At 47.3% G+C, this 22109-nt stretch overlaps 1 protein-coding gene across 14 annotated transcripts in view; it reads right to left on the reverse strand.

The window, feature by feature from the left end:
* The window catches only part of AP2B1 (adaptor related protein complex 2 subunit beta 1), a 74976-nt gene that overhangs the window by 6965 nt on the left and 45902 nt on the right, over positions 1–22109 (reverse strand). For 7 of the 14 annotated variants that reach the window (XM_086859884.1, XM_086859883.1, XM_086859886.1 and 4 more), the window contains 6 exons: positions 17766–17807; positions 15893–16039; positions 14526–14671; positions 11904–12033; positions 3758–3842; positions 2947–3033 (listed from right to left, as the gene is read on the reverse strand). In XM_086859884.1, coding sequence (XP_086716010.1) covers positions 2947–3033; positions 3758–3842; positions 11904–12033; positions 14526–14671; positions 15893–16039; positions 17766–17807 — 637 coding nt within the window. The remainder of the gene's footprint in view (positions 1–2946; positions 3034–3757; positions 3843–11903; positions 12034–14525; positions 14672–15892; positions 16040–17765; positions 17808–22109) is intronic. The other 7 variants (XM_086859890.1, XM_086859889.1, XM_086859892.1 and 4 more) reach the window with 1 other exon arrangement.

Below are 22109 nucleotides of genomic sequence, written 5' to 3' on the forward strand. Positions count from 1 at the left end.
GGAGAAGGAAAAGCTGGGAGAAGGAAAAGCTGGAGAAGGAGAGCTGGGAGAAGGAAAAGCTGGAGAAGGAGAGCTGGGAGAAGGAAAAGCTGGAGAAGGAAAAGCTGGAGAAGGAAAAGCTGGAGAAGGAAAGCTGGAGAAGGAGAGCTGGAGAAGGAGAGCTGGAGAAGGAGAGCTGGAAGAAGGGAAGCTGGGACAAGGAGAGCTGGAGAAGGAAAGCTGGAGAAGGAAAGCTGGAGAAGGAAAAGCTGGAGAAGGAGAGCTGGAGAAGGAAAGCTGGAGAAGGAAAGCTGGAGAAGGAAAGCTGGAGAAGGAAAGCTGGAGAAGGAAAGCCAGGCTCTGAGGGTGCAGGGATCACACTCCTGAGCAGCCTTTCCCAGCACAGCTGCTCCACACGGCTCCAAGTGGCTGCTGGAGCTGCGTTAGGGCACAGCACTGGGAGCAGAGTATTTTTAGCTCCAGCTCCACTCGCATCACTGGGCTGGGATCAGTGAGGCTGAGGCATGAATGGTCTCTGAGCACTCACCACCTGGTGGGTGGGCTCAGGCTAGGAATGAATGACTGATCCCAGCAGGAACAGCAACTCAGGGATAAGGAGTCACTCTGAGGAGCCAGAGGTGCTCTGGAGCTGTTCCCTGTGCTGGAGGGCTGCACAAACCAAACATCTCCTCAGGTTTGGTGAGGAGCTGCTGGAATCTGCAGAGTTTTGTGCAGCTCTGCCACGAGTGCATTGCAAACCTGCAAAGAACACCACATCCACTGACAGCCCAAATCAAGAGCTTTATTGTGGTTACTCATTTCCTACAGAGAGTCTTTGGAACAGGAATCAGCTCTTCCTCCAGAAGGATCAAGTTCCTAAAGATTTTATATGCAGACTTGTTCTTCTTGGAAGAATGGAGGTGTCTTAAGCCTATTATCACTGGATTTAAACAGTCAAGATTGTGAATCTTAAAAAATTATCACCCTCCTGAGACACACACCCTTGCTCTGGTGTACACTAGAAGGTGGATTCAGCTCCTGCCACGTTTCACCCAGCCTATTCTGCCTCTGCCCTGGTGTGTCTCACTTGCCATGCTGTGAGAAGTCTGCACCCCCAAGGATGCTGAAATCCCAGCACTCCATGGGTTTTGGATTTGGCTGATCCTTGTGCAAGCAAAGCTTGATGCTCTAAGGACAGTCTGAGCTAGAGGAAGTTACTGCCTGTAGGAAATTGAGGTGAGCAGGCTGAGTCAGGGTTGCACTGGTAGAAAAAATACAAGGGACTGGGTAAGCACACAAGATTTCTCTGGTTTTCTCTCCTGCAAGCTCTGTGCCCAAGCCCAGGTGGTCAAAGAGTTTCAAGAGGGAGGAGGTGCTGGCAGAGGAAACACAGAAACAGAAACCTCAGTGGATGGAAGTGTTTGGAATCTGTCTGTGAGGTGAGACCCACTTTCTGCTGTGCACAAGCCGAAGAGGCTGGCAGGTCCTGGCAGGTCCTGCACTCCCCTGAGCATCCCAAGGGATGGGCTGTGCTCTGGAAAGGCTCTGTGGCCACATTCCTCCCTGGAAAAGGCTGCAGATCCCACTGCAGAGGAACTGCCTGGTGTTCCCTGCTCCCTCTGAGAGCTGCTAACTTGTTCTCCTCTGAGCATCCCAGGCCTGGGTGAGCAGTCTGGCCCTGAGCTGGCAAACCCTTTTGGAATGGGGAGCATTCTGCCACTCCACGTTTCACATCTTCTTCCAGAGGGAGGAGGGGGAGGCCAGGCTGCAGGACCACCAATCTTCCCAACCCTCCCCAAACACATCCCCTGCTAGGCAGCACTTCAACACCAAAATGAGCAGCAGCTTCCAGGGTTTCTGGCTGGAGATAAAGAGCCCTGGATGCAGCCAGGGCATGGCCAGGGCAGAAGGCACCAGCAGCAGCAGCTCTGCAGTGCAGGGGGAGAGGCAATGCCAAGCTCGGTCAGGAGCAGAGGGAGGACTGGGGGAGGCACAGAGGTTGTTCTCATTTGAAACCCCACAGTGAAATCAAGTCATAAGGTCCAACAGCTGCTATTTTTCCCCTCCTCTTGTGTGCTCCATCTTTTATATTCCAAAATAGTAATAATTATGAGTACAAAGAGACCCATGGTTTCTGTCTGCTATTGAAGCACGAGGGTGTTCATTGTGTAATAGCAGGCATGAGAGAATAAAAAGGTTACAAGGTTGGTAATCAATAGGGACACTTCTTTCATCTGTGAAACAGAGCAGCTTTTTGGTAGAATCACTTGGCTCCTGTCCAGAACCTCCTGAACAGGAGCAGAGCTGGCCCCATTCCGCTCTTTTACACTCCCTTATCCTTCAGCAGCAGTAAGGTCACACGTACAAGATGCTCACAGAGGAAACTTCACCGCCAAACAAACTGAACAGGACCAAACACAAACAAAAAATGCACCAATATCTCAGCTAACAACAGCAGACCCTTCCTATATTGCCTGTCCTCCACAAACACCCAACACCCTGCAGCATCTGTAGGGTTAATATTTCAGAACAGACAGAAGAAGGAAGCTGCCAAAAGGTGAAGTGAGTGGCCCAGGGTGATGCAGTAGGGTTGGAACACATTGTTCAAAACTCCCAGCAGCAGGACAGGGCTGCTGAACAGCCCCAACACCACATTCAGCTCCATTTAAAGAGCAGCTTTGCAGGGAAGCAAAGTATAAAAGGGAAAACAAGAATACAAGGTCCAGAATGAAAGGAAGAACAGATGGGTCAAATCAAAGACTTGGTATTTGAGGTGTGCTTTCATGGGGACCCAGCTGAAGTTTTTGACTGAAACAAGCCCTAGGATCCCAGGCTGTTCTATTCAAAAGTGCAATACTTACCTCTTCATCAGCCATCAGCTTATTTTACTAAGGTAATATTAACGAGGTGATGTTTAATGGCAATACATCTAAAGTGCTCTCAGCATGGCAGAATGAAGCTACTCACCAGCATTCAGGTGACAATCTTTAATCTGGAACTGAAGCTCATTTTCATTTGGAATATCCTTCCATGTTGCAAGGAAGACCTGGCGCTCTAGAAACAAAAAAACCCCATCAGCATTGTAGGATCCTCACAGGACCCCAGCATTAATTAACACACCACAGAATGTTTTAAGGTTACACAAAAGGGCTTTTGGTAACTTTTTGCCCTGCTGGGGACAGATAAAGAATTTACTTCTATAACAACCTCAGTCTCTTTGTAAAAAGCAGCAAAGCTTTGATGGATTTTGGCCTCCCCCAAAAGAGAGATAGTCTTTGCCATATGAGATGTTTACAAGCCAAGAACATGCAGGATTTGACAACGAGGAAGGAGATCCACACATTTAGGATTACATTAGTGAAAGCTGCTTTTCTAGCAACTTCCAGCCAATTCAAACAAAAATTTAATATAGGTGACTAAGAATACACAAATTCCAGTGAATATGGTATGGGGGCAAATCCTAGACCCATTCAAGTGAATCAAACCATCAAAAAACCCCAAAACTACAACAACCCCAACCCAAACAAATACAAAAAAAAATAAAAAATCAGCTTTAAAAAACCCAGATTCACTCCTTGTCTGACAGAGAGCATGAGAGGAGGGTTCTGGCAAGTGTTGGAGCTGGAGGACAGCAGGGAGCAGCCAGCAGACCAAACCTGCTGAGATGGAATGGTTTGAAGGTAAAGGCACAGGTGGAACTCAGCCAGGAGACACCTGCACCCAGCTGGGCCCTGGGAGCACAGCCTGGCCTCACCACCAAGCACCTCCAAGCACTCACCCATTTTGCCATCCTCTACGAAAAGCACGTTGAGAGGGATTAGGCAGCTGAAGTAAAATACATCAATGTTGTTTTTCACAGCCACCTGTTACAGAAAAAACAGGGAGGTTAAAGAGTCTCTCTCAGCTGGAAATCCAAAGGGATCACAAGATTCCCCAGTCTCATCACCCTGGAGTGCTCTCTCTGAGCAGGGGCCAGCTCTGAATGGGATGGTACAGAGCTCATGGGCAGTTTCAGATAAGGACCATTTTCACTAAAAGCTGCCCAATTTTCTCCTGTGAACCTTTCATTGTGCTGCTTCCACTCAGGGGCTCACAGCAGCATCCTGGCTCCTTCCTGCTCTTGTCCAGTCTCTCCTCTCTTCTCTCCTCTCTTCAGCCCAACCTCTAGCACACACCTGCTATCACATCTGTCACACTGCACATCAGCTTCTTCATCACCTCTCCTTGCCAGTCACTCTTGTAATTCCCCAGCTCCAAACCCCTGTGTATTCTTCATTTTCACCTTCATTTCCTTATTTTTCTTCACCTCCTTAATTAGTCCTGTCTCAGTCCAGACACTTTCTAGAAAGCCTCAAGTGGGTCCATTGCCTGCATCTTCCTTGCAGCATCTCCCGAGCCTCCTGCCTTTCCCTCAGTAAAATCTAAATAGGGAATATGTGCAGGGTGTTGATTCCTGGAAAAAGAAAGCCCTGCTACAGAGCAATCAGGTAACAAAAGATCACTTCACAAAAGACTTAATTCTCAGTGTCATTAAACTCCACCAGCCTGGGAGTTTGCCTTTATCTGGTTTGCCTTTATCACACACGTTTGCCATGTTCCCCACTAATCTCTGCTAACACTTTTCCCCAGGCTGAGAGCTGCTGGGACAAGCAGGAGGTCTGAGAGGTGCCATGTCACAACACAGCACAGGAAAAGGCTGCTCTGGGCTTTATTTCCATGCCTCTCATGCTCTCCCCACGTCAGCCCACACAGCGAGAGCCTGTCATGGGAGCACAGCTCAGCAGACACCTGCCATTGCTGCAACCTGGGAATCTTAAACCTTGTAAGAAACACCCAGAATTGAGGTTGTGTGGGGAATTTCAGGAGGCATTTGAGCTCCTACTTGGTTTGCAGAACCCCAGAGGGAGTTCTCCAATTTGTCACCCTGAAACACAAACCAGACCGTGCTAAACGCTGAGCCAAAGGAATAAATTTGCTGCTACTGAGATTTATGGCAAGACAAACTTCATTGACATTAATAATTACATATATTGATGTCCTAATGGGAAAAAATCAACTGTCCCATAGGAGCAGGTTTAGAAGGACACCCACAAATGTTGGTAAAAACCAGCTGTGGATAGACAAGGAAGGGTAATAAAGCAGTCAGCTAATCACACATGCATGCAACCCAGAGACAGGTGGAAGGAGTTCAAGCTCCCAAAGAAACTCTTCTGGCATTTGGAAGGTCCCAGAAGTGCAAAGAACTGCAGAAAGGTAAATGTGACAATCTGTGGTGTTCCTACTTTTCAGCCATCACTAAAGGCAGCAGCTTATATTTGACTCCCACAGTGCAAACCAGCTTAAGAAGGGATTAGTCTAAAGCCCACTAAAACCACGTAAATGATGGTGCAACTGAGGAAAAAATTGGGATTTGTTCTCTGTAACAGGGAGTTGTTCCATGCTCTGATTGCTGGCGTCATGCTCACGAGTTGGAGCGCTCAGTGTTTGAACCAGAGGCACCAGAGGGGTAAAAGCAGATTGGTGGGTGGACTTAAGTGATTCACCACTGCAAAATATGATGGAACATGTTGGGTGAGGAGCCAAAAATGCACCTTGGAGTCTGGGAGGGGAGAGCTGGGGGAGGGACAGCACTGTAGCCATTCCAGATGCTGTGCTTGGATATAAGTCATGGAGATGAGCCAGAAAAGGGAAAATTTAGGCTAAATGTCTGGGAAAACCGACAGTGAGAATTATTAAGCGGCACTAAATTCCTCTGAGGAAGAGAGAAGCTTCAGTGCTTGGACTATTTAAAATCAGCCTTGACAATGCTCTTGATAAGAGGAACTGCAGGAAAACAACAAAGCATGGCAGGGACTACACTGCACGACCCAAGATCTTTTCCAAGTCTGATTTAATGATTAATTGCCTTGCCTTAGAACAACAGAGATTACTTAGCTTTTGTAGCTAATTGTTGTTGCCATACAACAGCAGTTTCTTACAAGAGGGGCTGGAAAGCAGCTCCTTCTCTCCAGTCACGGTTCTAGAGGCACATTCCAAATTAATATGCGAGCCCTGTCCCTGCAGTTATAAGGATGCTATAAAAAGGTATCTGCTGACCTGCTTCTCAACTCTGCACAAACACACTGAGTAAGCTGCTTTGGCTATCTCTGGAGAGCTACCCAATTAAGATGCTCTGAAGTGCAGTTTCTTCCCAGTAAAGAAAAATCAAGCCACATGCCAGCCTTCCTCCCAAACTGCATCACTGGGTTCAGGAATGACACCACGTGTCACCTTGCAAGCAGCTGTAATCATGCAGGAATCAGCTGTAACAAATAACTTTTGCACACAGGATGGGAAAAGCTCTCCTTAACCTACAGCACTGGGACATGACTCCTCAAAATGAGCTTCCATCCTTCACCACCACACACTTCCCCCAGACTGTGCACCACAAGATCTGGTCCATAAAAAGGCACCTGCAGACACCTGGATGGGGAAACTCACACCAAGAAGAGGCCCCCTGAGTTGGTAACAGCTTCCCAAGGTCATGCTCCATGTCAGGAGCATCCAGTGCCATCTGACAGGCTATAAAAGCAGCCACAGGCAGAGAGCAGATCCACAGCAGCATCTGCAAGAAGCTGAGCAGGTAATAACAGTGACTTTCCAAAAAAAATCCAGTGCTCCTCAGGTGGGAACATTGTCCTGAGACAGGCAATGGCATTTGATGTGATAGCAGGAGCTGAGATCAGGTTTAATGTGCTTGAAAGGAAACTCTGCTTGCATTCAACAAATCCTCCAGTCCAGACTAACTTTGCTCATGGCTCTGTTTTAACCTGCTGACCTGGACATGAACTATTCAATCTTTAGCTAGACCTTTAGCTTCAGACATTTCAGAGTTGAAACAGAAGCATTTTTAATAAAAATGGCTTTCCACCTATGATCTTTTAGAGAGAGAAAAAAAATAAATATTAGTGCCTTGTGAATTTAGTTGAGCAGCCTACAAAGCTCTGAGGGATAGAAGTCAAAAGGTGTCAGATTTTCCTGTGATGCCTGACTGAAAAGGTGTGAGCCCACTAAAAATTGGCTCAGGGTTTCAAATCACTGATGTCTCGTTCATGATCTGACTAGAGGAAGCAGCACCCCTAGAAATAACCCCTGGAATATATTTGCTCACCTTACAGCACGAGCACCCTTCTGAAGAGCTTTCTTGCAGTCAGTCCAGGCCTCTGACAGCCCAAACATGGTATTTTGGGGAAGAAGAACCTCATAAGAACAATGTCAAGTTATTTTCTTTGATAGTGTAGGTTTCTGATGCTTTAAATCTCAGACTTGAGCAACAGAACTGACTTTCAAAGTCAAGTCTGAAAGCAACACAGATGCTTTCCATCAGCAGCAAGTACACAACATACCCACTTGGAATCCCATTAGCACCTACACTAAATTAAGGATTTACTTAAGTTGGGTTTTGCTTTAGAGCCTGGTAACAGACTGTTAAGGCAAGAACAACTCTCCTCTGCAGAGCCTTTTTTACCTCACAAGGTCATGGCTTGTTCTCTGACAGTCTGCTGCTCTGCCCCCAGGGAATGCTGCTCCTCCACTTCATCTTGTGTGACAGGTAGGGCTCTCAGGATGATCCCAGGGGTGGCTGCAGCCTCTGCCAGCCGTGTGCTCTTCCCACAGGGATGAGCCTGGAGCCGGGGCGCAGCGAGGCTGGGCTACGTCAGTGGTCAGGGAACAGAGAGTTACTGGGAGTTGTGCTCTCCTGTGCCTTGCTGCACTTCAAGTTCAAAATGTACAATTTATAAATGTGCTGTACCATGTGGCAGACGTGCTCTTAACCCCCAAACCAACAGCTCTCCACAGCCGAGTGAGGAACTGGCCACAGATGCCGAGCTACGGTCCAAATCCTTAATTCAGAGCCTTCCCAGGAGGGTTCCTTGCTGAAATTAGACTCTCACGAGCAGAGACTGTTAAAGAATAACCCAGGCAACAAACCCAAGCAGCATCTTCCCCATCTAGCTACCCAGAGGTGTTCTGTGGTGGCTGGTCAGGGATTCTGACCCCGCTCACACACGGCCAGATATTGTGTCATTTATCAAGCAGGCTCTGGAGGGTGAACATCTGCTGGCTGGAATTGCTGCTCACAACGATTCCCACAGAGAGCTGGATGTGTGAAATCTGTCTCCAGCTTCTGAGTGCTGTGTTTGTGACCTGAGATACATTAACAGCTCTGATGAATGAGAGCTCCAGCGGTTCTGCACTGCGAGACGCTGGAGCGTGGAGGAGCACAGGTGATGAGTTACAGCAGAGCTGAGACTGGAAGGATAAGCATCATCTACTGCATTAGCAACACAGATATTTCCTCAGTGAAGAAGCTGCACCTTCCTCCTCTGCCTCTACAAAAACATTTTGCCAAACTCATTTCAAGAAACAAAAGCATCCTGCACCTCACGGTGCCCAGCAGTCAGTCTGTGTTTCCAAGTGCCTCTCCTCAGGTAGAAATACAACTGGGCAGATCCTTCCCTTTCCATACTCAGATAATTTTACTGAATTAAATAAAAAAACAGTTTGAAAAATTCAAGCTTTTTTTCAGCTGCATGCTCTGTAGCTGCAGCAGACAGGGCTGGCAGCTGACAGCAGGATGTGACACACTGATGGTGCATTCTGATCCCAAGAGAGTGGACTTGCTGCTGCTCCAGGAGTGCCATTGTCTCCTGCAAGGAGTTACAATCTCACAGAAGAGATTGTCATATTTGTGCCATGATAGACCAGGCCTGAGCTCTGACACTCTGGCCTCAGGTTGGCTCCACTTCACCCATTTCCAGGATTAGGGGAGCAATTCTCCTGTGCTCCGATGGGTATTCCAATTTCACAGCATTTCATAGCTGTTAAAATGCCAATTATTAGGAACAGTGCTTCTCTTTAGCATAGAAAGGCTTTCAGCCCAGGCATTTTCTAAATCCAAATTTGACTTGAAGAACTATCTGGAAAGACTTAATATTCCTCACCAGTGCAAGTCCCTGTTTCAGAAGGCACCTTCTAACCCACCCCACCTCCAGCAGCCCACACGTCACCAGCAGTGCCACCACTGCTTTGACTGTGAAAATGCAACGCTGCAAGAGCCAGGGAGAGCTGCACAACTCCCAGAGATGTCTCCATGGCTATCAAACACCCAGCAAGGTCAACACAGCCTCTCACAGGCCTTTGGGCAAGGCCTTGTTGCAATTTATTGCTGCCATGTTCTGACCACAGCACCCACAAGCACCAGGCAGCCCCCAAAATGCTGATGTGGCACTGCAAGGGTGTCTCCCACCAGAAATTAGAGGCACACAAATAACCAAGTCAGATTTTCTTTAGCAACAGCTACACTCCAAAGGCATCTTTTTAATCTGACAGAAGTGAAAAAGATGAACCAGAGAGCAGGGATTGAGGTTTATTCAGCCCTACAGTGCTGTGTCTGGTCTAGCTTTGCCCTTTGGATAAATCTCTGCTTGACTGGGGTTAAAGCTGAGTCAACAAGTCATGAAAATGATGATGATTATTTTGGGATGCAAGGGAGAAGCCTGGCATTCGGTATCACAAGATGCAAGGTGACTAGCAAACACAAGACTCTTCAGCTATATTTTACCTAAGCAAGCCTCTGAAAATATTTCAGTCTTCTTCATCTTCTTGCAAAAACGTCTTTTTCGTTACCTTGTCAAATATTTTAGTTTCTCTCCACGATTACAAATGTCAAGATTAAGTGAGCTGTATTGGGTGAAAGATTAGAAATGGTAATAAAAATAACCTGAACAAGACATGAATTCATTACTTCTGAAATAGTTGCCTAAGGAATGTACAACTAGTCTTTGAAGTGTATAATTAACATGACAAAAAGTTGAAAGCTATCAGTTTGGTTACTTCAGGACTTCTTTTTCTTGATACTAAAACCAAAAAACTCCCACCAGAATAGGAGATGAACATAAGGTCCTCAGGTTCAAACCAGCCCTGCATCTGCTTCAGTGTTCTCTAGCTGAGGAAAAAAACACATTAAGTAAATTCAACCTGATGAGTGTTTTGGTTCTTCAATGACTACAGGAACATTTGTATTCTCTACTCCTATATTATGCTATAAATTGTTCCCTAAGTAGGTCACCAAGGCGATTTCTGAACGTTCCAAGACAAATCCTTTCCACATGAACCCAGAAAACAAAACCAGAGCCTTGGCTGTCAGGGCATTGATAGATCTCCATCAAGCCCACTGCTGTCAAAAAAGGGGAGTGCTCTTTTTAACTTGGCATCTGCTATCATGAGTCAACTCTTTGCAGAGAAATATACTATTACTCCATATGGCAGCTTCCCCAATTGTAAAAGGGCAGCCAACTTCTATGGCAATGAGAGAGTTAGCAAATTAACAACTGAGTCTGGCACTAATGAATGCTCCACTGTCTCAATAGAAGGTAGCTGGAGGTTTCCTCACATGTTTGCTCTTAGCTTTGTTCTAGCAGGAGATGCTACAAGAAACAAACTGTGTTCCAAGCCCTTCAGAGATTTAATAACCCAAATACTTCACTTCCCTCCTGATCAAAGCAAGCAGAGACTTGAGAGGGCCTTGTTGAGAGTCCCCAGTGCTGTGGAGGCTGACTGGGACTGTCACCTCCACGTTCCCTTCGGAGCAGGAGCCAGATTTTACCACAGCTGACCCAAATACCACCTCACCTTCATGACCTGGTTGCAGAGGGAACTCAGCTCTTCCAGAGGCTGGAAGGGCCAGCTGTGGAAGACAGGCCATGGAATTCATTCACTGTCTGTGCTCTGCTCCCCCGTCGCATGACTGTGCTCAGAGCCCGAGTGTGGGACTGCTCCTTTGAGTGCCAGAGAAGCTATTTCAAGCTGTTAGCCCAAAGATTCATCAATAAGTCATAAGCCCCAGAATGGAAGTCAAAAGAAGGGGAAAAAACAGTTGCTCAGGCAGAATAAATAGTAACTTCCATTGCATTCTCTTAAACTAAAAAGAGAATGAGCTGCCTCAAAATATTTCCCTCTATAGGCTGATACACTGCAGGAACCCAACCCAGTTCCACCTCCTGGAGACCTGAGGTGAGAGGGATAGCTGCAGTGCAAGTTAACTGCATATTTTGGGATACTGGGATATTGGGAAAATCACCCTGGAGGACCCAGAGCAGAAGCAGGAGTCACTGACCTCCACTCCACACAGTGGCTGCACATGGCAGCAGAGGGGAAGAGCCTCCTTCCAGGGAGAATTGTCTGCCTGATGATTTCCAGATCACTGGAGACAGTCTCTGGTCCAAAGCAGAGGGGAACATCTCCCTGGATCTGTCCTGTCTTTATCAGATTGACAGCCCAATCTGATAAAGAGGCTCCTCCAGGGAGTGCTGTCCCTGCCATGCACCAACACCCTCATTAATGAAACATTAGCTGCTCACGTCATTTCTCCTCTGAAACACACAGCTTGCCTTGGATTAAGCTATCTGGGGCAGGGATGTGCCTTTGTGAAGCACCCTGGAATTTAAAAGCACTAGAGAAATATTAATCACTCAGCAGTTGCCATCATTCCTGCAATTCCTTTAATTGCCTCAATTCTTACTGACAGCTCTCTCTGCCTGCTTCACCATGGGTACTTTCTCTGTTCAGAACTGCTCCAGTTCTTAAGTCCAGCCAAACCTCATGCCCAGTTTACAGAACAGTGGTGCTGCAACAAAGCCCTTCATCTACACAGATGCAAAAAGTTGGTTTGAGGTGTTTGAAAAGTCACAAAATTCAAGAAGTTTCCATTACAGTTTTTCCGGGAGAAGCTTGGAAAAGGAAGAGGACTAAGTTTTGGGCAAACTCGACTGTTTACACCTGGTATTTTGTGATTAGAGCCTTACCACATTTGTGTTGGGCCAAACAAACTGGGCTGAGCACCTGCTGAGCTCCCCCCCTGCCCAGAACGAGCCAATCCTTACCTGGAGGTTGTTCAGAGGCTCCATTTTCATGACTGGTCCCAGAGTGTTGAGGGGCAGGGAGACATCAATACTTTGGTTTGGCATCAGAGGTGTGTGAATGGCCAGGGGGGTGCTTGGGATGACCCCAAAGCTGGGCAAGAGAAAAAGAGAAGTGATGAAAGCAGCCCTGCATTGTCCAAAATATGACCAAAATATAATGTTCCTTTTGTCAAGCACCACCTGCCTCATCTTCCCACTACTCCTGAGCTGCCCCTGCTGCTACTCCAGGGAGGGAACACAGTTCAAATGAGCAGACAAAGCAGGACAAGGCATGGGAAACTTACTCAGGGGTATCTTGCTGACAAATTCACCACCCTGCCCCAGGGCCCAGCTCCTGGGAACTCTCCCATTACCCACTGGTCTGTGTGCTGAGCACCAGCAAGGAATGACCTGGACTCAGAGCCAGGTGTTGTTTCCCCGTCCCTGAGCTCCAGAGCACTGCAGGTAGGGTGCATCACACACTGCATGGCTGCTGCACCCCTGGGAGCTGTGGCAGAGGGACCTGGAGCCAGCACAGAACAAACAGCCAGCCAAGGAGGAACATGTGCCTTGGAACAGCACTGCAGAACAAATGAATCAACACATCCAGCTGCCCGGTCCTGAAAGACAGCACCTGGCACAGCTGCCTGGCTGGGGGCTCCTTCACTGGGGATGTGTCCCAGCAATGTTTACTTGCCTGTTCAGTCCAAGGAACATTTAATTCAACAGGCATCTCTGCTTAGCATGGAGAAGAGGGAGAGCATCTCACGTTTAACACAGCACTTCTGTACTACGGACCAGCTGCTTTCCAAAAGCAGATGGAAGCCCAGATGTTTTGGTGTCCACTCAGAAATGCATTTCTCTGTAGCAGAATTCACATTAGAGCTCTCAGGGCGTTTGCAGGATGGATAGTTGTGTACTTTTATTTTATTTACTAAAAGCCTGATGCTGTCTCTGCAGCGTCAGCCACATTTATCAGGTTTGTCACTCTTTCAGAAACCAATAAATGCCCCATTCTTGGTTCTCCTTAGTTTTCAGCTCTAGGGAGCTGAAATAGGAATATTCCAAGCTAGGGCATAGCCACATGATTTACCTTCTGCAGCCATTTTGGGACACAAACCCTCATGTTTCCCCTAGGACTCAGAGGGAAACCAAACTTGCAGTTTGTTACTAAGGGGCTGGGATATTACAGCACACCAGAGCTTCAGCTTTCTTTTCTTTTTTTTTTTTTAATGCTTTATCCCAAGACTGCAGTGAATACCATCAGCAGCAGCAGGAAAGGAAGGAAAAGCAATAGAAACTTCCCAATCACAAACCTTAATATTTACACTTAAAGAATCAGCCCTCTGCAGCTCTTTCTAATGCACCAGGCACAGTGGAAAGCATTGACAGGAGAACAGCAATTGTAAAAGAGTAAATAGCAGTAGGTTGTATACGGAGCTTGTGCTGCAAGATGAAAAACTGCTGGTTTACTGTGGAGTATTTAAACTTTCTATATCCTCAAAGTACCATGTAGGTGTGGCTAAAACATAGCTTGATGTATAGGGGGGAAAAAAAAAATCATAAACAAAATGCCTTTCCTTCCAAGATAATTTGCATGAAACATTTGCACATAGCAGCTTAGCAAAACTCTCCAGAAAATATGACAGTCCAGGGAGAACATTTACTAAGACTTATTTAGCATAATGACTTTTCTAAGTAAATCTTATTCGTCCCAAGAAATCCTGAATTTGCAAAGCTAACAGTGAGATTAAAGAGATGGGTTCAGTGGATCTTCAGTAGGAGAACCCTTTTCCAGTCAAGTGATATCAAGGAATATAGAGAACATGTCAGTCACAAAACACTCTTTGCAGTCTTGATAAGAAGTAGCCTGGTCCTTGCTGAAGATAACACCCAGCAAACCACAGGATAAGCTCTCTGGAAAGGGTATTTGTGGGAAGACACGTGGCTGTGCTGCCATGTCACGTCCTTTGGCTGAGATGGGTTTCCAAGAACAATCTGAATTGTATCATCCAAGCTCTAAACTTTCAAGTGGCTCCTGCTTCTGACAGAATTGTTCTGCTGCCTGTTACAGGGAGAACATGTGCCACAGGCTCCCAGCTTGCAGCTCCTTCAGTGACAAGCAGCTTTACTAAGGAGCCCTGAGCTTCCAGACAGTCTGAGGGGCAGCACAGCAATTAAGTCAGGAGGCAGAGGCACCATGGGTTGATACTTGTGCAGCTCAGATCCTGCCTCTCTGTGCTCTTTTTTTGCCCAGGGCACTGACTGGCTTTAAACCCACCAACCTTCCTAACAACTCATGAGGCTGCTGAAAAACTCCCCCGAGGTTAAATGGGGCAGATGCTTGGTTAAATGGTTTCAGAGCTGGGAGAAGGACGGCACTGTCTGATGTCTGTTTCCTCTCAGATTTATCAGTCTGTGTTTTCAGCCTTTTCACGCAATTTTGGTGTGATGGAGAGGTCAGGCTGTATCATCCAAGCTATTTCCATGACTGCATTATATACCTAGGCACAAGCCCACCTTAAATTTAGCAGTGTAGGCACAAATTCCTTTCCCAGGAGCGTTCAATCTGCTGAACACAGTGCATTGCTAATTATTTCTTACCTGTTCTTATTGAACTGAATGGCAAAATCAGTCATGTGCTGCAAAGCCTTATTGGTAAAGTTCATCTCCATGTAGATGTGTCCCTGCCTGTGGCTGAATGTGCCTGAGATCTCCAGTCCTTTAGCCTTCACTGCAGGCAGCCAAACCTTGAACACAAGAGATGTCATTCAGTGTGAGCAGCCTGGCCTGAAGATAACAACAAACAAGCAGAGTTTTCCAATAAACAGAAGTCCTGAGCTCAGAAATCCACCTCCATCAGCACACTGAGCCCACAAAGGCAAAATAAACACTACGGGGAGGATGGGACATGGGGTGTTGAAAGGATGGAGCTCACCACTCAGGAATAAACTCGCTGCTCCTAATCCATATTTGTTCACAGCACTCTTGGAGAAATCAAATTACTACAGCACCAGTGAGCACAAGAGCAGGGACAGCTTGTGTCCATCACACCAAATAGACTCACCCAGTCTGCTCTCAACTTCTCCAAGGGCTGGTTGGGCTATTAGAGGCAGGACAATACTAAAGTTTGAACAAATAAAATCAAAGGGCTGATACTGTTATCTGTTGGGTTCTGGATTCCCAAATCACCTCTGTGGGAAAAACCCAGACCCAGTTCTGAGTGGTGAAAAATGAGGCAGTACTTAGCTCAAAATTACCCTGGGTGATTTTATATAAGGTGCAATAATTGGAAGGACCAAAATCTTTTGAGTATGGTCTGCAGTACCTTGAGATCTTTGATTTCAGAGGATGGTTTAAAATTTTCCATCCATGGAGTGCTAATTGAGTGCTAACTTTTGTTTATTCCCTTTCAGGAGCCTGAGTTCCCTGTGGCTGCTCCACAGGCTGTTCCCAGAACCATGTTCTGTGTCTCATGATCCCAACTCCATGCTTCAGCCAAAGCCTCTGTGATCTCTGTAGCTGACAGAACACTTCTCTGCATCCACTGCAGCACCATCATCCCAGCCACATGATTTTATCTCCACTGTCACGATGGATTCCTCCAAATAAACAAACCTGCTAGGAAAGTTGTTGCAAATTCTGTCTGGCCCTCAAGTTTCCTGGGGAACCTTGTTTAGAAGTAGGTCTGCAGGAAAGCTGCTCTGACACAGCTGAAAGTCTTGGATCTTATCTAAGCCGTTCTTTGGAGAAATATTGTCACAGGTAAAATGCCAGAAATGTGTAACTAATAACTAACATGGTCTCCAACATGTGGTTACTCTATTTGGGAAAAGCCCAGGGCACCCCTAATGGGACTGAGCTGAAGTTTTAGCACCAGAAGCTCACAATAAATGGGACAGGTGAGCAGTGTCAGATTTGAAACTCAAGGGAAGGCAAGAAACTGGGGATGATCATCTTTCCTTACGTACAGACTTGGGAGCCACATATCCTCCAGGAGCCATCCCTATGCCAGACGAGAGCTCGAAGAGATCGTTGAGTCCACAGGTGACCACTGCTGGGGTGGGAGAAGGGGCAAAGGCAGCGGGCACACAGGTGGGAATGTAGGTCTGTCCCACCTGGAGGAGTCAGAAAGAACAGGTACTCATTAACATCACGTGTGAGCACTGCTTATTAAATAAACCATGAACTCGGGCAATATCCTAAATATTTTAAAGCCATTTGCAGCTTCCCCACTGATTTATCAATAGTGCTAAATTATGCATTTGAATTCCAAAGCTCTTGGCAGCTAATCCCTACACTCGGCTGTCACCTCAACCAAGCTTCCACATCATTTTTTATAGCTCCAGTTATCTATTCCCACTGTAGAGGAATCTTTCTTCTCCATATCTCCTTCTCATAAGACAATATGCTTCCCTACATAAACCTAGGGAAAAGAGCAAATGCTTCAAACCTTCCCCCAACTACGTCAGCCTTCAGGAATCTGCAAGATTTTGCATATCCAGAGATAGCAAGGGAGTCATGACCGTGTTGTGTACTCCCACCCAAAGCCAGAGCTCTGCATTCTCAGCACTCGGGCCCAAAAGGTTCATTACATGAAGCAGAGTCTGCCAGAGGACAACCTTCCTTCAAGAAGGGCAATCACTCCCTCCCAGGACTTAAATGAGGGCACCAAAGCTGGAATATTAACCTTTAGGTGCCCAGCTTCAGATGGGACAGTCACACTCAAGTTACACTCCCAAGTTCTGTTCCTAGCAGGATGAATGCTGTGCTCGAGAACAGGACTCCCCAGCCAGCAGCCCAGAAACAGGCAGAGTGACCAGGACACAACTGCCTGCTGGGTTTTTGCTGGCCCAGGAGGGCAGAGGCCTGGCTTTGTAGGTATGACCACCACAGAGAACCATCTCCCATGTCCTGCAGTGGGCTGCCTGTGTCTACAGGTGTTCTGTGCCACCAGCTCTCCTCTGCCCTCGTGCTGAAGGAAGGAAGGAATGGCAGATTTGCAGGGAAAGGAGGAGAGAGAATGACTGCAGCCATAACACGGGTCTCTGAAAAGCCCTCCCTCCAGAACTGACTATGCTTTCCTCACTGAATTACTGAATACAGAGTCCTGGGAAGAGGGACTGGAGCTTTCTAAGGGACAGAACTTCTGGCTATGGGTTGGAAGCACGCTCCCTCCTACCTACTGCATCTCCAAGCCATGTTTCATTCCCTTTCCACGCTTTTCTGGAAGAAGCTGCTACGAGCTTGAAGCCAAGGCTGCTCTGAAAGCAGGCTGAAACTGTCCCATGTCCTGACAAGCGCTGTAGGCAAGAGGACACTCCCAAAGCACAGGCACAGAGGAGGAGGCGGTGGCAGCACTGACCACACACAGTAGGAAAGCTCAGAGCACCTGACCCTGATGTCCAGGCAAAAAACCTTAAATGGGGTTTGGGAGGAGAAAGCACTGAGTTCAGTCTGTGGTGACACTGGGTCAGGGCTACAGACCAGGCTTTGTGAGTAGGGATAAGCATCCTTGGCCTTTCAGCTGCTAAAGGAGTTGCACAAGGATGAGGCACTGCCAGGGTTGAGGCTGGTGCTCCAACTAAAAGCTCTGAGGAAGAGGAGCTAAGCAGAGACAGCGAACAGCTCTGGCCCTGGCTGCTCTTAGGAAAGCCCAGGTGACAGCTGGACTCAAATCAACATAGGTGGGGACCTGTGTGTTTCAGTTGCATTTATCCATTTACAAACATCTTCCAGGGCTTCAAGAAGCCCCTTCCAGCACGTAACGGGTGAAGTTACACTGAAAAACAATGAGCTCTGAGCAGCTGTGGAAATTGGGGAAAAAAATGGAATGGCACTTACTGCCGGGCTTCCTCCAATGCCCCCGCCAAGGTCACTGCCAAGCTGAAAGAGAGAAGGAGAGAGAGGAGAGGAAGACCGAGATCATTTCAGCCAAGTGTCGGACGGCCGGAGCGGAGCGCGGATCGCTCCCGCGTACAGGACAGACAGAAATGCAGTGCTGGGAAAGCACAGGGAACAGAGGGGCTGCTTGCTGCTGGGTGAGCACAGCTACCTGCACAACTACCCCACGCCTTCACTGTGGACAGGAGTGTTTTGTATGTTAGTAAGAACAGAAATCCATCCCTTCTTGTGCCTGTTGTCTGCACCAAAACCTCCTTTCTTCGCGTTTCACGCACTGGTGCTTTCCCCTCAGCCCTGCTGCTGCCAGCAGGCCCCAAGCAGCTCCACAAAACCCAGTGGGGTAACTGTGAAATGGCATAAAAATAAAACTGACAGGAAGGCTTGCTTCCTGAAAGCTTTAGTTTTCTAGGGAACAGCTACTAACCAGGGGCAAACACAATGCATCTTGGCTGTGCTCCTCCGACACGCGGCTCCTTTCGACAACAAGGAAGAAAGAGAATGGGATCCGTGCTGGCTCTGACAACAACTCCGAGAAGGGGGCTTTGAAGATGCTCCCCCCTCCCTCAGACAGGGAAAAAACAGCTTCATCATCTAATAGGCACTCCAACAGCAAAGAGACCTCACGGTGCACCAGGCTATTTCAGTGCTGATTTCTGCCAAGCTACGCAGTCACATCTGAAGTGACTCAAACAGCCCTCCATAAACACTAAATCCTCTCTGGGGCTCTTCTGCAGCCCACCTAGCAGCTCTCTCCCCACAAATTCCCTTTACAAAGCACCCAGACCACGTTCCCAGTGACAAAGGCCATTTTTCAAACCTCCACATCACTCTTCACGCTGAGGACAATTCAGAGATCAGGACGGGCTCCAAGGCTTGGCTACAAGCGCTGTTTGCAAGTACAACATCACTCCTGTGACTATTTAAAATGCACGTAACAGATGACTGATAACCAGGAGGAAACAAGCACAGATCTGCAGTGGTTATTTACTGCAGAGACGTCTCCAGGCTTATCTCTGTCCCAGGCTTTTCTTCTGAGGACCAGGGTAATTTTTTTTGCCTAGAACAGGGGTTTTTTGGGGTCACATTCAGACAAGGAACATGACCTGACAACAAGCACAGAGGATGATGCAGGGGTGAGGTAAGAGCCAGCTCCATTAGGAAAAGTCTGGACTTGCAGACCAGAACATCACAGCTCACCTGGTAGATGGTTTTCCTCTTCTGTTTGATTAAGGTTTGGGGAGTTAGTTTGCTTTTAAAAAAGCATGTGACAAACTGGGTCAACAAAGGCTCCAGTTCAAATAAGTGCTGGTGTGTCAGAATATTGAACAAATGCACCATATAGCTGAAGCAAAACTTCCAGGAGTGCCTATGCTTAGAGCCAAAAAGACTCTGACCTTTTCCCTCTGCACAAAAAACTTGGAAATTAACTTTGCTCTAATCCCTTCCAGCCTGTTCCCTGAGAGATCTCACAGCAAATGTGTTTTATGCTGGTCAAGAGATACCATAAAGCTTCATACCTCTCTCCATCAGAGCACAGATAAAAAGGATAAATTGCCCTGAGAAGAGCAGCAAAGGTGTAAGACAGTGACTTACCAGATGATAACTAGCCTCCATAAAACCTGTAAAATGTGACAAATCCCTGCACTTCCCTGCATCTCTCTTCTATTCCCAGGCACCTCTCCTTCCCCTAGTCCCCACAGGAGCAACATTAACCACTCTATGTAGGTGTTAGGAAAGAACAAATCACTCACTATTTGCTTTTTGTTAAGAGGCCCTAAGAGCTTTTTTTCCTGTGTGGGACTCAGTTTATCCCTACTTGAGACCATGGTGGAAGCTGAGGAAATTCCTCATCTTTTTCAACAGCCACCTCTCCATACAGCAACCCAGGCTCTGACTGTCCAGTTTTGTTTAGCTGACTCAAGAAATAACAGATAAAAGTGAGTGATTCCAAAGTCAAAAGAAGGATCAGTCAGAGACCAAAGGAAGCAAGTCAGAGGATGCAAATCCAATTAATATTGAGCTTATAAAATAAGGCTTATTACACTGTCAAGTCTCCCCCACAGAAACAGCCTGACAGAGTTTTGTTCTATTGACTGCTCTCTAAGCCAAGCCATGGTTTAGATTAATATATCAGATCATTTACATCTTGTTACTGGCTCACTGAGGAGTAATAAATGCAACTATTACACCTCATCCTTATTCATAGTCTTGCATGCAGATGAACTTCAAGCTTTATATTGACAGGCAGCGAAGTCTGGGGGAAAAGGAAGAATCCAGTTCATTTCCAGATATTATTGTATGCATGGAGGATTTCTGGTACTGTCGTCTGCAGCAGCAGAAAGGCTGGTTTATCAAGCAGCAAGCATTTTACAAAGGGTATTATGGAAATGACTGAATAATTCTGCATAATCAAGCCAGATGTTAACTATTCTACCATTTCCTACTACACTCATCAGAAGGAGCTGCAGGGTAGGAACCCAACCTCGAAGCAGCTCGTACACTGATGTTGGCTGCAAGGGACAGGGAATGACATATTGGGGTTCCTTGAGCTATCCATAAGTCTTCTATTTTCCCTAAATGTCAGGCCTTGGTGGGGGGGAAAGTAGAATGTGGATTTATTGCTTTAGTTAAGACTCTAGCTCTCAAAAAAAAAGGAGAAAAAAACCCCTGACTGGTTCAGAGAATTTACCCTGTGTATTTTCAGATTGGACCCAACATCTCTTTTCCATGCCAGGAATCTCTGAGCTGGTACAGCCCCTCTTTAGCGGCTGGAGGGCTCTGCAGAGCACAGCCTGAGCCTCTCCTGGTTCCTGTGCTCGGGCCCAAGCACTGCAGATGTGCTCCAGAGCTGCAGAGCCAGCGCCAAGGAGCTGCAGCTCCTCCAGGTCCCTACGGGCAGAGCTGGCTCTGCCCAGACTGAAGAGAGAACAGACAGCATTTCTACTGCACCAGAAGTTACAGGGGGGAAGTTAATAAAGAACTGTTCAGTTCCACATCAGATCTGGGCTGCACTTCCCATTGCAGCAGCACAAAGTCTCTTTTTCTGTTTTTCTTGCCTGTCACCCTCCCATGGCACTGACGCTTTCCCCATTCAGGAACCGCAGGTCTGTTTTTCCTCCTGCGAGATGCCCAAATCATAACTTTATTCCAAACTCTGAGTGATGGAAGAGACGGTAACAGTGATGTGTGTGAGTAAGAGGGAAGGAGGAAGACAGAGGGAACAGGAACCAATTACCCACGGAGTGTCCTCTCCCATCTGGAGTGACAGGCAGAGTGCAGAAGGAAAGAAACAGATATTAGTCAGGCGTGAAGTGCTGCTGAAGCAATTCCCCAGGACTAGCAGCTCTGGTTAACCATTTCCATTTGTCTCATGGGCAGACAGACACTCCTGACAGAAGGACAATCTGGATCTGCCTTACAGGAGAGTCAGGAAAAGCCCCACGTTAATCCAGTGCCAGCCCCACTCAGGCTGAAAGACTTGCTGTGAAGGTGGGGTGGACACGGGCTGGCTCCTGATGGTCCCAAGGGAGTTCATGGCACTGCAAACCCCTGATCCTGAAGTTGACAGCTTTGTCTCGTGCTTAAGAACACTTCAGGATGAAGAGCTGCCAGCTTCAGGAGATGAGCAGAGGATGGACAGGGAATCTCAGCCCCCAAAGGCATAGAAGTTCTTCAAACAGCAATTCTCTTTATTCCCTCCAAACCTATCCTGCCATAACCCAAGCAGCCACATGGGTTTAAAGAAGAGGCTGGGCTCTCCCTGTATCTATAAAACCAGTGCCAGCACCTTTTCCCAAACTGCATCAGCACCTTTACTTTGCACAAGTTGGCTTGGACGGTGCTGCAGCTGCTCTGCAGTTGGAGAGCCTTTGCCCTGCAATTCCAGCCCAGTGGAAGCAGTTCTGCTGACTTATGAAGTGTAGCAGTGCTGGAGTTACTGCATTAGGAGGGTTTATTTGCATCTTAACAGCAGCTTGTAATGAAGTGACTGCTGAAGTGTTCATGTGATCCTGAGGGGCTACAATCACTTCTGCAAAATGACGTGAGGCTTTTGGAGCACCAAAAAATAACAGGGAGGGTGGAGCCAGGGACAGAAGCTTCAACAACCACTGCTCAGCAACTGCCTTGCCTTGTTCCCACAGCATAATCAAGGCTTCCAGGGCAGCTGTGCGTTTTGTGGACCGCAATTTATGGGTTAGCAGGGGACAATTGCCTTCTTGCTCCCTCACACCACAGAGCAGGAGGTGTAAGTGCACTCAGGAACGGGCTGAGATGCTGAGAGCA

This window comes from Cyanistes caeruleus, chromosome 21 (genome assembly GCF_971803275.1).
Source record: "Cyanistes caeruleus chromosome 21, bCyaCae1.hap1.1, whole genome shotgun sequence".
NCBI classification, from domain to species: Eukaryota; Metazoa; Chordata; class Aves; order Passeriformes; family Paridae; genus Cyanistes; species Cyanistes caeruleus.